This window comes from Anomaloglossus baeobatrachus, chromosome 1, assembly GCF_048569485.1.
Source record: "Anomaloglossus baeobatrachus isolate aAnoBae1 chromosome 1, aAnoBae1.hap1, whole genome shotgun sequence".
Classification (NCBI taxonomy): domain Eukaryota; kingdom Metazoa; phylum Chordata; class Amphibia; order Anura; family Aromobatidae; genus Anomaloglossus; species Anomaloglossus baeobatrachus.
The window spans coordinates 279,646,366-279,663,391 of NC_134353.1; the positions used below are offsets into that span (position 1 = coordinate 279,646,366).

The following is a 17,026-nucleotide window of genomic DNA, read 5'->3' on the forward strand; positions in this document are numbered from 1 at the left end:
TCGTGGATGTGTGCATGTGCAGCCGGTCGTGGATGTGTGCATGTGCAGCCGGTCGTGGATATGTGCATGTGCAGCCGGTCGTGGATGTGTGCATGTGCAGCCGGTTGGGGATGTGTGCATGTGCAGCCGGTCGTGGATGTGTGCATGTGCAGCCGGTCGTGGATGTGTGCATGTGCAGCCGGTCGTGGATGTGTGCATGTGCAGCCGGCTGGGGATGTGTGCTTGTGCAGCCGGTTGTGGATGTATGCATGTGCAGCCGTTTGTGGATATGCGCATATGCAGCCGGTCGTGGATGTGTGCATGTGCAGCCGGTCGTGGATGTGTTCATGTGCAGCCGGTTGTGGATGTGTTCATGTGCAGCCGGTTGTGGATGTGCGCATGTGCAGCCGGTTGTGGATGTGTGCATGTGCAGCCGGTTGTGGATGTGTGCATGTGCAGCCGGTTGTGGATGTGTGCATGTGCAGCCGGTCGTGGATGTGTGCTTGTGCAGCCGGTCGTAGATGTGTGCATGTGAAGCCGGTCTTGGATGTGCGCATGTGCAGCCGGTCGTGGATGTGCGCATGTGCAGCCGGTCGTGGATGTGTGCTTGTGCAGCCGGTCGTAGATGTGTGCATGTGCAGCCGGTCGTGGATGTGCGCATGTGTAGCTGGTTACCCCACTCACTTCTTCACAGCAGTAACTGTGCTGTCAGAAAAAAAAATGGGACCAAAGCCCCTCATTCTGATGGTTGGTGGAAATCCTGGCAGTAGTGCCCACTTTAATTAAACATGATCACCTATCCAGTGAATAAGTAATATTTGCAGACTGTTACCCCTATAATAATTAAGTAATGTTGTACCCTAGCTAGTTAGTAGGTAATCTTTATGGCAGTGATCCCTGGAAACATACACATGGATATCCATTAAAGGGAACCTGACACTAGATTTATGCTGGGCAAACCACAGGCAGCAGAAATCAGAGCCTGGCTATTTAATAATTGCTAGATGACATTACAAAAAGATTTTATGTACGTTAAAAAAACCTGGCCAGTAAGTGTGCGTATTTCATTCTAAAGGGTACGGAGCATGGAATGCATAGTGTGCGGTCTCCCAGTTGTGTGAGTTATCACTTTGGTGACTTTGTGGTGACGGAGCAGTCACATTCGTGAAATACAATAACATAAGACGTTTTTCCTCTCTGACTTCAGATTGTTCTGATAGAGAATAAAGAGGAGTCTTTGATGCGAGCCAGGGACAGAAGTAATGGATTAGGATTAACGAATATCTGGTTCGTTCAAGCAAACTTGGATTACTTTACAGGGAACTTTAACATAGGGGTAAGTCATTTGTCGAGCCTAATTGTATTTTTCCATCGATTTTCCATGTAACCTAGTTTTATGTTCTGTTTCCCGCACAGGCTGACTTTAGTAGTTTTCTATAATATATTTCTTTTCTATCTCTGTGTTGTAGAGGAGAGTCGTAACATACATTAATTTACACCTAAGGCATTCCACTAGATCAGGGGTCTTAAACTCGGCTGAGTGTATGGGCAGCACATAGAAAAAAAAAAATTTGGGGGCCGCATTGATTGCAGGACAAAGTGACATTTTTATTGGTACCATAGTTTTATTTTTCTCTACGCCTTTGGATCAATGTGTTTGAACATTTTTTGCTCAATTATTATAACAAACCCGCATTTTTTTTGTTTAAATAAATATATATATTTTTTTGGTTTACATTTTATCCCTTTCTTGTAAGTAATTAATATAGTTTTACAATTAGCACCATACAGTAGTTTTGGCCAACATATTTTAGTAATGTCGCCTTCTTGAAGTAATATTCCCATCCCGTTTCCCATCTTGTAGTGATGTGCCTCATCCTTGCCCCCATCCTGTAATAAAGTGTTCAAGCTTGTCATCATTTACTAATGTGCTATACCTTTGTCCCCATCCAGTAGCAATATCCCATCCTGGGCCCCTATTGTGCCATTCTACACACACACACACACACACACACACACACACACACACACTAGCAATGTCCCACCCTGGTCTCCTATTGTGCCATTCTGCACACATAGACACCTTCTTCTCACCTGTCCTCCATTCCATCGGCGTTCTCTACCCTGCTTCTTGCAGCCTGCAGGCACAAGACCCTCTTGAAGATTGCAGCCGCTCTCAGTGCTTTATCTAAATTTTAGATTAATGTTTTGCCGCCGCCGCGCAGAGTCAAGCTTTCTCTGTACTATTCGAATGGCCGGCCAATCAGAGGCAAGCAGGTGACATCATATGCATCAGCTGCTTGCCTCTGATTGGCCAGCGGCTGCCATTGGACTAGTGCAGAGAGAGTTTGAGTCTGCGCAGTGCCAATAAAACATTCATCTGAAATAAATCCGTGAGCAGTGACAGCTGTGACCCCTGACCGGCTGCGATTGCCAATGGGGGCACTTGCCTGCGGGCCGCAAGAAGCAGCTTGAGGGGCCGCATGCGGGCCGCGTGTTTGCGACTTCTGCACTAGATTACACCTAAAGTATTACTAAACCTCTATCGTGCATTCACTCACATAAAAAGAGCCATGCATTACATATTCCATGTACATTATACATTTCAGTGTATTAATGATACTAATAATAATTAATAATTCATTTATACATGAAGAATGCATCCATAAAGCCTTGTCCAAAGTAAAAAAAAAAAGTACAAGCAGATTTTTATCTCTCTCGCTGGTATCGCCTACCCATCCAAACATTTTGGCAAAAGTTGAAAATTCTTTTACAAATATTCCTAACGATTACTGCCCCTGGATTTAGTTAATACCCCATAAATGATGCATACTAAAACTGGTAACATTTTACATCAACCTATCGTGCAAATATAGTCAGAACCAACATGGCCCTGGACAACTTTTGCCTAAACGGACTGACATGAAGCCACAGACGAAATAAAGATATGATATAAAACCTCCTTTTGCATTCAACGTCATTCATAATGATAATAAAATATCACATATTGGAACAACAATGTGGTAAATGGAACACGAACTGAATGATAAAGTTTACAGTACAGCTATTTAACATGATGGCCAAACATCTACACTCAGGAGAGAATGTGTCTGCTCCATCTGCAAGTTAGGCTGCTTTCACACTACGTTTTTTTAACATGCGTCCTGAACGTTTTTTTAACGCAAAAACTGATCCAGAGCAAATGCGTTTTCATTTCAATGCATTTGCAATGGACTTGCGTCAACATGCGTTCACCTGCGTTATAGTGAGGATCCAGCGACTTGCAGTTTTTTAACTTTTTCAAAAAAGCTACTTGTAGCATTATTGAGCTGTGTCCAAATACTGTAAATTGCTGGATCCTGACTAAACAGCATGCAAACGCATGTGAACGCTGGCATGCTGATAGACATGATCCTGCTTGCTCTACTGAGCATGCTCAGAAACCAGCCTGGCATGATCAGTCCCTCTCTCCACCTCCCTCCCTCCCCCTCTCTCTCTCTCTTTTTCTCTCTCTCCACCTCCCTCCCTCCCCCTCTCTCTCCACCTCCCTCCCTCCCCCTCTCTCTCCTCCTCCCTCCCTCCCCCTCCCTCTCTCTCCACCTCCCTCCCCCTCCCTCTCTCTCCACTCTCCCCCGCCTGAGAGCGGAGGAAGCTCGTAACCAAGGTAAACATCGGGTAACCGCAGTCTTAGTTACCCGATGTTTATCTTGGTTACGTGTGTAGGGAGCAGGCAGCCGGCTCCTAGCAGCTGCAGACACTCGTAAGCAATGCAAATATCGGGTATCCAAGCAAGTTACCCGATGTTTACCTTGGTTACGAGCCTCCACAGCTGTTAGATGTCTGCTCCCAGTCTTTCACGTTCAGTTCCCCTCACTCCCGATCACATGACTCCAATGCCCGCCCATAAACTTAAAGTGACAGGATGCTGCAAAATAACACATGCGTTTGCATGCGTTTTTTTGCTGTAAAAGCAGGATCCGCTTTTGCCGCAAAAAAACGTTCATGACGCATGTTAAAAAAACGTAGTGTGAAAGCAGCCTTAGCATGTTTCTTAGTTCCCTGCTTACCTAGAGTTGTATATATGTAGAGTGGAGCCAATGTATGGCTGGCATGGCTCCACTCCACTTTACTAGACTGAACTCGTGCTCGTGTTCCGCCCCAGCTGTTGTACTTGTGTTCTGTCCCAGCCATTTACTTGACTCTTCAGAGGTGCATCCACCACCCTACAGCCAGTCATCGTCGTAGACTTATCAGGGCAACATATTACACAGAGAGATATTCTGCAAACTAACAACTGTTTTATTTGTTTTTCAATCTTCTGGATAGACATGACCTTACATTCTTGTTCTGCTGCCACTGTTCTTTGGGGTATTTGTCCTATCTAGCTCTATCTCTGGGTATTAGTCTTCCAGCAGCAGCTGAGTTTAAACGTCTGCGTTTACCCGGTTCTTGTCTCCGTGGCTTCCCTAGTCCACTCCACTACCTCTGAATGCTTTCTAGTCTCTCAACTTGTATATGGGCCTGCCGTTGGTACGCTTGCCCCAACGCCCGACTGGTACCTGGACTCTCCTAAGCCCGTCACGAGGTGAGCCATAGGCTCCAGACCATTGGAGGATACCTCCTGGTTCCGCGACAGACTCTAATACAGAGTTCATCCTCCCTCCAGCAGCTATTCTACAGAGCTAACTCTCTTCTGGCCTGTCGCACTAACCAACCTTCTGCTCTCACACTCCTCCCATTCTGGCTTTAGTTCCTTCAGCAACCAGGATGTATCTGTTACACTATACATACTAAAATCTCTTCTTACATCAGTACCTAGCTGCTAACATTCCTACTTAACATTAGGAATGTTAAACAAACAACACATTAGACACATATGACAGATTATACTATAAAATACATATTATACAGTAAAATGCAGGATGCAGTAAAACACTTTAAAGGGAACCAATCAGGTGCAATATGCACCCAGAACCACAAGCAGTTCGTAAATTCGTAATGCTAATAATATTTATAGGCCCCCATTCTAGGCCCCATGCTGGTATATATGGGTCCTCATGCTGGTATATATGGGCCCCCACCTTGGTCCCCATGCTGGTATATATGAGCCCCCAGCCTGGGTCCCATCCTGATGTTTTTGGGCCTCCAGCCCTGTGCTGGTATATATGGACCTCCATCTGGTATATATGGGCTCCTAGCCTTGACCCCATACTGGTATATAAGGGCCCCCAGCCTTGGTATATATGTCTCCCGTTCTGCATTTAAAAAAAAAAAAATCTTATACCCATCTGCTCCAGCAGGTCTTGAGCAGTGCAGCGTGGGTGTGGCACGCGCACACAAGACATCAGAGTCCCGGCGCTTTGCGATGATGGCACCACGTTGGTACTCTAATGCGTGTGCGCTGTCATCAGCACCAGTGGAGGGAGATCTCTGCACTGCCACAGAGGTTAACTATGTTGGTGCGCCAACATAGTTAACTGTAGCCCTCCCCCCCCCCCCCCCCGAGCACGGTGCCCGGGGCGGCCGCATGAATATTAATTACTTTTAATAGTGGACACATATGATCACCTCACTCATGCCAACGTTGGCTTCATGCAACGGCAACCCTGCTCCTGCCTCTTATGACCCCTTTGCATCGGCACTGCCCCTCACAGTGAGTCAGGTACATTTCAGACTATATGATGCATCCGCAATTTCCCTCACATATTTGGCAGGAAAAAAGGGCATCTTATAGTCCAAAAAACACTTATTCACAGGAATTAAAGCAATGTGGAAAGTGAAAAGGAAAGTTTTTTATTTTTGCCAATAAAATATATTGATTTTCACAAGAGTAACAAGAGAAAACGAACCATACAATTTGTTGTACAATTTCTCCTGAGTAAACAGATACCCCATATATAGGGAAAAACTACTGTTTAAGTGCACGGCAGAGCTTGAAACAGAAGGAGCACAATTTGACTTTTGGAGTTCAAAATTGCCTGCGATACCAGACGCCATGTCGCATTTGCAGAACCTCTCATGTGCTTAACACTAGAAGTCCCAGAAAGGGGTCATTTAACATTTCTACCATTATAACCCTATGGAGCTCGAAATTCCTGGGACTTCTAGTGTTAAACATTTGAAATCCCCCCCCATTTTGGTAACTACACCCCTATAAAATTTGATTTAGATGTGTGGTGACTACCTTGAACACACAGGTGCTTCATAGAATTTTATAATGTTGAACTATGAAAACTGAAAAATGAATTTTTCCCACAAAAATGTAGCTTTAGCCCCAAATTTTAAAAATTTGTGTATTTACGTTTTTATATAAATAATCTTATTTATTGGTATCATTTTTTTCTTTTTTATTTATTTATTTTTTGATTTTTATTTTAAATATTTTTAGCATTTTTTTTTTTTACATTTTTACTTAGTCTCTCTATGGGACTTTAATTTTTATTATACTGATCGCTGGTTTAATGTATTGCCATGCACTGGCATCGCACTACATTACATCTGTCACTGCTACACGGACAGATCGCCTGTTAGACCCTGTTTCTGGCTGGGTCTAACAGGCCACCATACGTAGCAGACGCAGAAGTCATTATTTGACCTACAGATACCATGACAACCCTTCGCGCCCCCATGGTTGTGGCATATAGAAGATAGCAAAGGGTTGACATCATCGGGACCTGATCCAATCAGGCCCGATGATCATTCGCATTGGAATCCCTGCGTTTGTGGGGTCTGGGGGATCCTGATTGCAGTCTGACCGCAGAGAAACGTCAGCGCTGCACAAAGCCAGCAAGTACTGATATTTATCTACCGTGGGCGGTCAGGAAAAGGTTAAAATATTACAAAATAGCATTTGAAGTTGATTAATAAATTCTAAATATTGTCCGTTTACTTCTGTTTGCTTTTGCAATGACTCACTTTATTCATTTAGTTTATTTTCTAAAAAGTGTAAAGTAAATATAATAATATTGCTAGTAAAGTGCCTATTTATTCCATTGATTTCATTGCTGCCTATTGCAGTTTGGTATAAATGGATTAATGGAGGTCACCTGAATATGTTGGTGTGCAATATATAATTCTCTTTAAAACATTGACGTTTCCTCATCTGTAGTCGTAACATAATTTAATAAAGCCACTGGGGATCATTAGTCTATATATGTTTTATGACGTCTGTAGTAAATAACAATCTTAATGGCATGGGGCTGGGCCACTGGACTAAAGGCTACTTTACACACTGCGATATCGGGCCCGATATCGCTAGTGTGGGTACCCGCCCCCATCTGTTGCGCGACACGGGCAAATCACTGCCCGTGCCGCACAACATCGCCCAGACCCGTCACACATACTTACCTGTCCGGCGACGTCGCTGTGACCGGCGAACCGCCTCCTTTCTAAGGGGGCGGTCCGTGCGGCGTCACAGTGACGTCACTGAAGCGTCACTGAACCGTCGCCCAATAGCAGCGGAGGGGAGGAGATGAGCGGGACGTAACATCCCACCCACCTCCTTCCTTCTGTATAGCAGCCGGGAGGCAGGTAAGGGGAGCTTCCTCGTTCCTGCAGTGTCACACGGAGCGATGTGTGCTGCCGCAGGAACGAGGAACAACTTCGTTACTGCTGCAGTAACGATTTTTAAGAATGGACCCCCATGTCGCCGATTAGCGATTTTGCACGTTTTTGCAACGATGCAAAATCGCTTATCGGTGTCACATGCAACGGCATCGCTAATGCGGCCGGATTTGCGTCACGAATTCCGTGACCCCAACGACTCCGCATTAGCGATGTCGCAGCGTGTAAAGCCCCCTTAATTCCTACTTTCTTCATGGTAATTTACTGAAGATATTGCTAACAGGTTATACATAAAAGTGAAAATCACACTTGTTGATCCACATCAAGGAACTGATTACTTGAAACTGAAACGGCTGCCCATATTAGGCTTTAAAGGGGTTGTCCACTCTGTTCCGGTGCGGCTACGGTTCCAGCAATTGTCTGAAGTCACATTTCCGAGACATTGTTATAACATGCGAGCCCCACGACCAATCAGTGCCGGCTTCCTTCTCCCTGCCTTCATACGTTTGAGCAGGAAGTCAGCGCAGTGCTCACATCCTGCTCAAATACCCGAAGACCGGGAAACAGACACCGGGTGGTGATTGGTCTCGCGTGTCATATCAATGTCACATGGGCCCCGGGAACGCGACTTGCATCATCTCTGGAAATGCAGCCGCACTGGGGTTTAGGCTTATTTATTTTTCTAGGGCGAACAAGGGGAACGAGAAGGGATTGTCCAAGTAGTGGACATCCTCTTAAAAAGGGGCCTGTCACCAGGTCAAAAGTGGCCAGTTTTTGCTCTGATATTATTCTAGCTGCTTTTAAAAAGTGACTGTTTTGGTTTTTTTTGTTAAATATCCTCCTTATAGTTCCAGAGATATGGCCCTTTTTATTTACTGCCACCTTTTATGGCCTTTACAAAGGGGCGCGACTCACAGGGTGATTATGCAGAGCAGCCTGAAAACACACCCCCGAGAATCCTGTGAGCCAGGCCCCCCTTTTAAGAACACTATAAATTAGCACGAATAGTGTCAGTATAGCACTGGCTTTAGATTATATAGGAAAATCCTGGTGATTGGTTCCCTTTAATTGTCTCATTCCAAAAGACATAGCTTTTTTTAAATTTACCTTTGCTGTAGCTTTGCCTCTTTCGGCACATAATGTATTGATTAGCTGTCATTAAGTTAGCATATTGGAAAGGTTTCATTTTTTAGTTTCATTTTGATAGTTTACTATACCAAATTTAATATGTTGAACATTTTAGGAGTCATACATTTTTTTTCCTTGGGGATGGAGCTGTGGAGGAGTGTGGTTTCTTTAAATTCTTGTCTACTTAGTGCTCATATACACTGATGAGCAAAAGGGTAACAGTGTTTTGAACATTTGACTTTCAGGCTCCATATCTCACCATCCACTACAGCTTTGAGCTTGAGACTATCTTCATTTTATAGACAATCTTCTTGGCTATCTCATATGTAAATTTGACTTGCAGCTATTTAGCATATAATTAGTTATGCAGATTCTTGTCATGTCACCACATTATTACTGTTTTGCTCCTAAAAATCCAAATTTTAGTTTTTTTATTATTTTGTTAGTATTTTGTAAATCCAATTCAATACTGCCTGAATCCTTTTGGGCATGCTCTTGATTAGATTCAAGCATGTCTCAACTGAAATCTGGTCCTAGGTCTCTTCTACATGTTCCCGATATTGGTGCATACTGGTCTACTCACTTAGGTATGTATACAGCTTTTTCTTCGGCTCTACCCTTAATTGTTCTATTGAGTTGAGGTGTGGGGACTGTGGGGGCCAATCCAACACTTCTACTTCATTGTCATTGACTTTTTCTTCACCAATCTTGACATACGTTTCAGGTCGTTATCCTGCTGGAACACTATGTCGTCTTTTTCATACCCATAGAACTCGAGTGTACGAAGTAAGTTGTCTTGTAGGATACCACATATAGCTCCGCTTTGAGACCACCATCAATCTTGGTCAAGTAACCAACATCTTTGGCTGTGAAACAAACCCATATTATCAGGCTTCCTCCACTAAACTTGACAGTTCCTTCAATTTCTTGATCCGTTAGCCCCTTTTCTCTTGTTTCTTCAAGACCCATTTGCACCCATCAGAGCCTATTGACTTTCATCTCATTGCTCCAAATCACCCATTTCCAATCTTTTGCTGTCCACTTTTTGTACTTTTTGGCAAGCTCGAGCCAATGTTTCTTATGACAATATTAAAGTCGAAGTTTTTTCATCTTTTTTCAGGCAACCATTTCAGACTTCTATAACACGCTTTTCACAGTTCTTGCATAGATGTCTCTGAAATCACTCTTACGTTTGTAGTGCTAGACTTGATAGACCTTGTGATAAGCCGATTTGTTAACTCAAATATTTTGCCTGGACGTTAACCTATTAACACATTGATCTATTAGGGAATGTGAAAAAAGGTTGTATTTTGTAGTATACAGGATGGAAGATTTTTCTATCCCAGGTGCAAAACAGTAACAATGAAGTAACATGACAAGAATCTGAATAACTAATCATATGCTAAATAGTTGGAAGTCAAACCTATGTATGAGATAGTCAAGATGATTGTCTATAAAATGAAGGTAGTCTCACGGTCGAAACTGTAGTGGATGGTGAGATATTGAGCCTGAAAGTCAAAAGTTCAAAACATTGTTACCCCGGTGCTCTTCAGTGTATTAGTATTTTTGAACTTTTTAAAAACTTTTTATATTTTCTACTTTGAGGATTTTGCTTGACTTAATTATTGCCATGTATTATGCCTACCAGCGTGGCATAATACAAGGCAACACATAACTGGCAGAAGCTGGAAATATCAGGAATGCTGAGATAAGAAGAGGCTGCTTGGACTTTTGTTCACATTCTATTTCTGATCTAATACTGGAGATATTAGAGATGCTCGTGTAACATGAGGCTGCCCATACTTCTGTCCACCCTGTCTATGTGATCTAATATTGGAGATACCGGGGGTGCTATGGTAAAGATGAGGCTGCTCATACTTCTGTCCACCCTGTCTATGTGATCTAATATTGGAGATACCGGGGGTGCTAAGGTAAGATGAGGCTGCTCATACTTGTGTCCACCCTATCTGTGTGATGTAATATTGGAGATACCGGGGGTGCTAAGGTAAGATGAGGCTTTTCATACTTCTGTCCACCTTGTCTATGTGATCTAATATTGGAGATACCATGGGTGCTAAGGTAAGATGAGGCTGTTCACACTGCTGTCTGCCATGTCTTTGTAAGGGTGGTGCAGCTGCTGTGATTTGATAATACCCCATACCTTATAATCACATCGAACTGCACTTGCTCACAGATACCTGTACTATTCTAGGATATATATCAGTGTAACAATATGGTGACTATTTTAGTGTAGTTATCTATTTACTTACATTTTTCATTCTTTATGTGTTATAATGCCAGAAGAATAACCCCCTTCCATTCCTTTTTTTGTTCAGTTAGTCTTCCACCTGTTATCTGCAACTTCTTTACTTAGAACCGATCACTGCTTTATGTCCTCTAGGGACTTTAGATGTCATCACTCCCAGAATCCATTTTCACATGAAGCACTACTTGGATACACCAAAGTGAACCTTACTAACCCATTCAATCCTTGTGCCTTTTGACCCACAACACAGTGTACAAATTGGAACCATGTTGCAGGCTGTTCAGTCTGAAGTGTTTAAAAAGAAAACCTACTATGAATAGTAGAGAAATTTACCCACTATATAACATTGAATTTTTCTTTATTCCCAATTGCCAGATATACCCATGCATTTTACAGTCGTATGCATGGTTTCCATATTCAAGAACTGTGTGATGTAACGTCTGCCTGAGGTCTGCCGTGTACTAAATGTCTCTTGAACCGTCTATAACTTTTATGATCATTAGTTTTATTTTCTGCATATTTGGAGTAAATGGACTTGGCAGACATTTTGAAGGGTATATAAACCATTGTAGAGCAGAGCAAACCTGTATTTTATCCTCATTGTTCAGCTTAAGTGGTCTACAGCAAGATGTCAGTGTGGAATTTTTCTTTTTTTGAGTCGGAGCTTGGGTAAACAATGTACCAGATGAGCAAGTCTCATACAGATGATTGAGGAATGCTGGCCTATAATGTGGTTTTACCCAGTGATGAAAGCAATCTGCCGTGACCTCTTCTCCCACGGAGCCATATATACTAGTAATGTGCCAGTGCATTATCATCATCAGGTCACATGTGACCTTTGACAATTACTCCTCCTCCTCCTTTACAAAGCTATTGGTCTCATGAGATCAAGACCACTCACTATAGAATCTGAAGCCAGCTTGCTTATTTTAAGTATTTCTAAAGCTGCATTACTTATCTAGGCTATCCAGTTATTTATATAGTATTTATTGCATAGATGTGTTACATATACAGACAATTTACAGTGTGGTGCAGTTGGTTTGTACTGGCCGCTACTTCTTTTGAAATACATGGAAGTTCATACAGATGTTCGCATAGCTAAAACCCAACGTGCAACACAAACTTAACAAAAAAACTGCATTCGGGTGCTTTACGTATGAACACCACTCATAGGCGCATCGCTGTGCTCGGGTACGCTCAGTGCTCAGCTCAGTGTGAGCCGATTGGAGTGTGTGAACCGCTGGCACTGGGGGTAACAACAGCACAATCGGATGTAGTGTGCAATTCCCCCCCCCCCAAAAAAAAAAAAAAATGTAAAAACCCTGCCTACCCGCCCCCAGAAGTGATCTGTGTATGGCTCGCTGTTTGTGGATGGAGAACCCAAATTAGTAACTTCCATTGGAGTTAAGGTCAAGTCTGGATACCAAACCGAACTTTATCTAAAGTCCTGCTGAACCGAACTTTCATGGGTTTGGCACTTTGTGAGTTCAGTGTGCCTTTTAGGTTGCTTTCACACTACTTTTTTTTTAACATGAGTCATGAACGTTTTTTGCTGTAAAAGTGGATCCTGTTTTTACAAAGAAAAACTCATGCAAACGCATGTGTTATTTTGCAGGATCCTGCCACTTGAAGTTTATGGGCGGGCATTGAAGTCATGTGATCGGGAGTGAGGGGAACTGAACGTGATAGACTGGGAGTCGGCATCTGACAGCTGCAGACGCTGGTAACCAAGGTAAACATCGGGTAACTAAACGAAGTGCTTTGCTTGGATACCCTATATTTACCTTGGTTACGAGCGTCCGTAGCTGCTAGGAGCCGGGCTGCCTGCTCCCTGCACACGTAACCAAGGTAAACATCGGGTAACTAAGCGAAGAGCTTTGCTTGATTACCCAATATTTACCTTGGTTACGAACGTCCACCGCTCTCAGGCGGGGAGAGGGAGGGGGAGAGAGAGAGACTGATCACGCCAGGCTGGTTTCTGGGCATGCTCAGTAGAGCAAGCAGGATCCTGTCTATCAGCATGCCAGCGTTCACATGCGTTTGCGTTCAGTATAGTCAGGATCCAGTGAAAAACAGTATTTGGACGCAGCTCAAAAACGCTACAAGTAGCGTTTTTGAAAAAAGTTAAAAAACTGCAGGTCGCTGGATCCTCACTATAACGCATGCAAACGCATGTGAACGCATGTTGACGCGAGTCCATTGCAAATGCATTGAAATTAAAACGCATTTGCCTTGGATCCGTTTTTGCATTAAAAAAACGTTTGAAGATGCATGCTAAAAAAACGTAGTGTGAAAGCAGCCTTACTTGTTTACTAATCCTAGTAGACTCAGAAAGCACAGGGATGTGACTGCTCTAAGGGATGGGCAATTAATTTTCCCAAGGAGCCACATGATAGACCGTGACTGGTCTGGGGAGCCAAATCAATAGACTGAAATGAATCCTACTCAAAATAATAATTATAATTAATATGTTAATATTAAGTATGCTGACTTCCCCCTAAATAACAGTAGAAGCACAAACATAGCCCCCTAAATACAGTATGAGCCTCCAGATAGCCCCTTAAGTACAGTGAGAGCCTCCGCATAGCCTTCTATATACAGTATGGGACCACACACAGCCATCCTATATACAGCATAAGCATATAGGATGAGCCCCCACATAGCCCCCTGCATAGAGTATGAGAACTACTTAGTCCCTTTATACAGTATGAGCCGCTACGCAGCACCCTACATACAGTATGAGCCCCCAGATAGCCCCTTAAGTACAGTGAGAGCCTCCGCATAGCCTTCTATATACAGTATGGGCCCACACACAGCCATCCTATATACAGCATAAGCATACAGGATGAGCCCCCACATAGCCCCCTGCATACAGTATGAGAACTACTTAGTCCCTTTATACAGTATGAGCCTCCACGCAGCACCCTACATACAGTATGAGTCCCCATACAGCTCCTTGCAAACAGTATGAGCCTTCACATAACCATCAGTATACAGTATGAAACCACACACAGCCCCCTTATATACAGAATGAACCTACATATAGAACCCCACAAAAAGGATATGAGCCCCATACAGCTGCCCTATGCATACAGTATGAGCCCCCACATTGCCTCTATATACAGTATGAGCCTCCACATAGCCTCTATATACAATAAGCCCCCACATAGCCACTCTATACACAGCATGAGCCTCAACATAGCCTCTATATATAATGAGCCCCACATAGCCTCTCTATATACATTGTGAGCCCACACATAGCCCATCTATATTCAAAGTGAGTCCTCACATACCCCTCTATATTTAATATGAGCCACCACATAGTTCCTCTATATATAGTAAGCCCCCAGATAGCCTCTCTACACAGTTTGAGGCCCCACATAGCCTATATACAGTATGAGCCCCCACGTAGACTCCTATATGCAGTATGAGCCTCCACATAGCACCCTAAATACAGTATGAGCCTCCACAGTCTTCTAAATACAATATGAACCCCCACATAGGCCCTCTATATACAATGTAAGCACCCACATAGCCCCACTATATTCTCTTTGAGCCCCCACATAGCCCTTCTACATAGTGTGAGCCCCACTTAGCTTCTCTATATGCAGTATAAGCCCCCACATTGAACCCTATATACAGTTTAAGCCCCCCAGTCTCCTACATACATGAGCCCCTTTATAACCTCCTATATACATTATGAGCCTTACATTACCTCCTATATTCATTTTGAGCCCGCATAACCTAAATACAGCAGGAGCCCCCATATAGCCTATATATTTTATAAGCCCCCACATAGTCTCCCATGTACATAATGAGCCTCACTTAGCCTCATATATACAGCATGAGCCCCCATATAGCCTCCTATATACTGTACATTATGAGCCCCACATAGCCTCTGATATACATTATGAGACCCACATAGCTTCCTAAATACATTGAGCCCCAGCAAGCTTTATATATACAGTATGAGTCCCCACGTAGCCTCCTGTATATATATTATGATCCCTACATAGCCTCCTATAAACATTAAGCCCTACATAGCCTCCTATATACATTTTGAGCCCCCATATAGCCTCCTAAATACAGCATGAGCCCTTTCATAGCTTCCTATATACATTAAGAGCCCCACATAGCTTGATATATGCAGTAAACCTCCACCTAGCCTTCTATATATTTCTATTATGATCCCCACATAGCCTCCTATATACATTGTGAGACCCCACATAGCCTCCTGCATAGATGCAAACATTCCATACACATGGGAAAAAAACACCACATACTCATCTCAATCCCGTTCTTATGCCGCTCTAACCCAGTTTCCGGTACACTGACTGACACGGTGTCATCACATGTGCAGGGCCTCATGCTGATTGGTGAAGATAGAACCAACGGCCCCTTCTACACCAATGTATTCACCGCTCTTTACATCTTGAGGATGCAGATAGAAGGGATATCAGAGGGCGGTCAACAGCTAGGGAGGGCACCTTGTAGCCAGTGGGTCAATGTTTTCAGCCCTTCAACTCTCTCGGTCCGCAGGCCGTACTGGAACAACAAGAGGACCAGATATGGCCTGTGGGCTGCATTTTGCCCAGCCCTGCTCTAAGAAAGTCAAAAGTTTGTACATATCTGTTCATGCATTCATTTTCTTTGTTTTTGTTAGAGTGAATACAGTGTAGATTCAGATTGAATGCAGCAAAACCGCAAAAGATCACATATGAAAACAAGGAATTAACATCTGTGAAACAAACCAGAATATGTGTTAATCGTTTAATTACCGGGCCAAATTTTTCAAATTTGACATGTCGCTTTATGTGCCAATAACTCTGCAATGTTTCTACATAGCCCAGAGATTTTGATATTCTTTTTCGTGACACATTATATTTTATGATAATTGTAAATTTAGGTCAATATATTTTGTGTTTATTTATAAATATATCAGAAAATTGACACACAATTTCTACAAATTAGCAATTTTAAATTTGATTATTTCTTTAATCCAGATAGTCTCACAAAACAAAATAGTTAACCCCTTCAGCCCCGGGGCACTTTCCGTTTTTGCGTTTTTGTTTTTTGCTCCCCTTCTTCCGAGAGCCGTAACTTTTTTATTTTTCCGTCAATCTTGCCATATGAGGGCTTGTTTTTTGCGGGACAAGTTGTACTTTTAAATGAAACCATAAGTTTTACCATATGGTGTACTGGAAAGCAGCAAAAAAATTCCAAGTGTGGAAAAATTGCAAAAAAAGTGTGATGGCACAATAGTTTTTGGGATGTTTTATTCACGGTGTTCACTATATGGTAAAACTGATGTGTGGGTATGATACCTGAGGTCGGTGCGAGTTTGTAGACACCAAACATGTATAGGTTTACTTGTAACTAAGGGGTTAAAAAAAATTCACAAGTTTGTCCAATAAAAGTGGCGCACGTTTTGCGCCATTTTCCGAAACACGTAGCGTTCTTATTTTTTGGGATCTATGGCTCAGTGACGGCTTATTTTTTGCGTCTCGAGCTGATGTTTCTAATGGTAGCATTTTTGCGCAGATGCTACGTTTTGATCGCCTGTTATTACATTTTGCGTAAAACTTGCGGCGACCAAAAAACGTAATTTTGGCGTTTGGAATTTTTTTGCCACTACGCCGTTTACCAATCGGATTAATTGATTTTATATTTTGATAGATCGGGCATTTCTGAACGCGGCGATACCAAATATGTGTATATTTATTTATTTTTTAACCCTTTAATTTTCAATGGGGGGAAAGGGGGGTGATTTGAACTTTTAGGTTTTTTGTTTTTTTTTTAATTTTTTAAAACTTTTTTTTTACTTTTTTTATTTTATTTTACTAGTCCCCCTAGGGGGCTATAGCGATCAGCAATCCGATTGCTGATCGCTATCTGCTGATTACAGCTATACCGCTGTAAACAGCAGAAATAGTCACTTTCTTTCTTCCTCTTCTCCGTGCCGAGGAAGAATGAAAGTGAAACTTCGTAGCACCAGGCGTCATCACATGACCCTGTGCTACGATGGCAACCACCGAACGTCACGTGATCACTCACGTGACGTCCGGAGGGGGCGGCGGTAAGAAAAAAAGA

General features: G+C 42.9%; 1 protein-coding gene across 2 annotated transcripts in view; it reads left to right on the plus strand.

Moving 5' to 3' along the window:
* The window catches only part of GSTCD (glutathione S-transferase C-terminal domain containing), a 269,020-nt gene that overhangs the window by 226,145 nt on the left and 25,849 nt on the right, over window positions 1-17,026 (plus strand). For both annotated transcript variants that reach the window (XM_075350368.1, XM_075350376.1), the window contains exon 8: window positions 1,187-1,315. In XM_075350368.1, coding sequence (XP_075206483.1) covers window positions 1,187-1,315 — 129 coding nt within the window. The remainder of the gene's footprint in view (window positions 1-1,186; window positions 1,316-17,026) is intronic.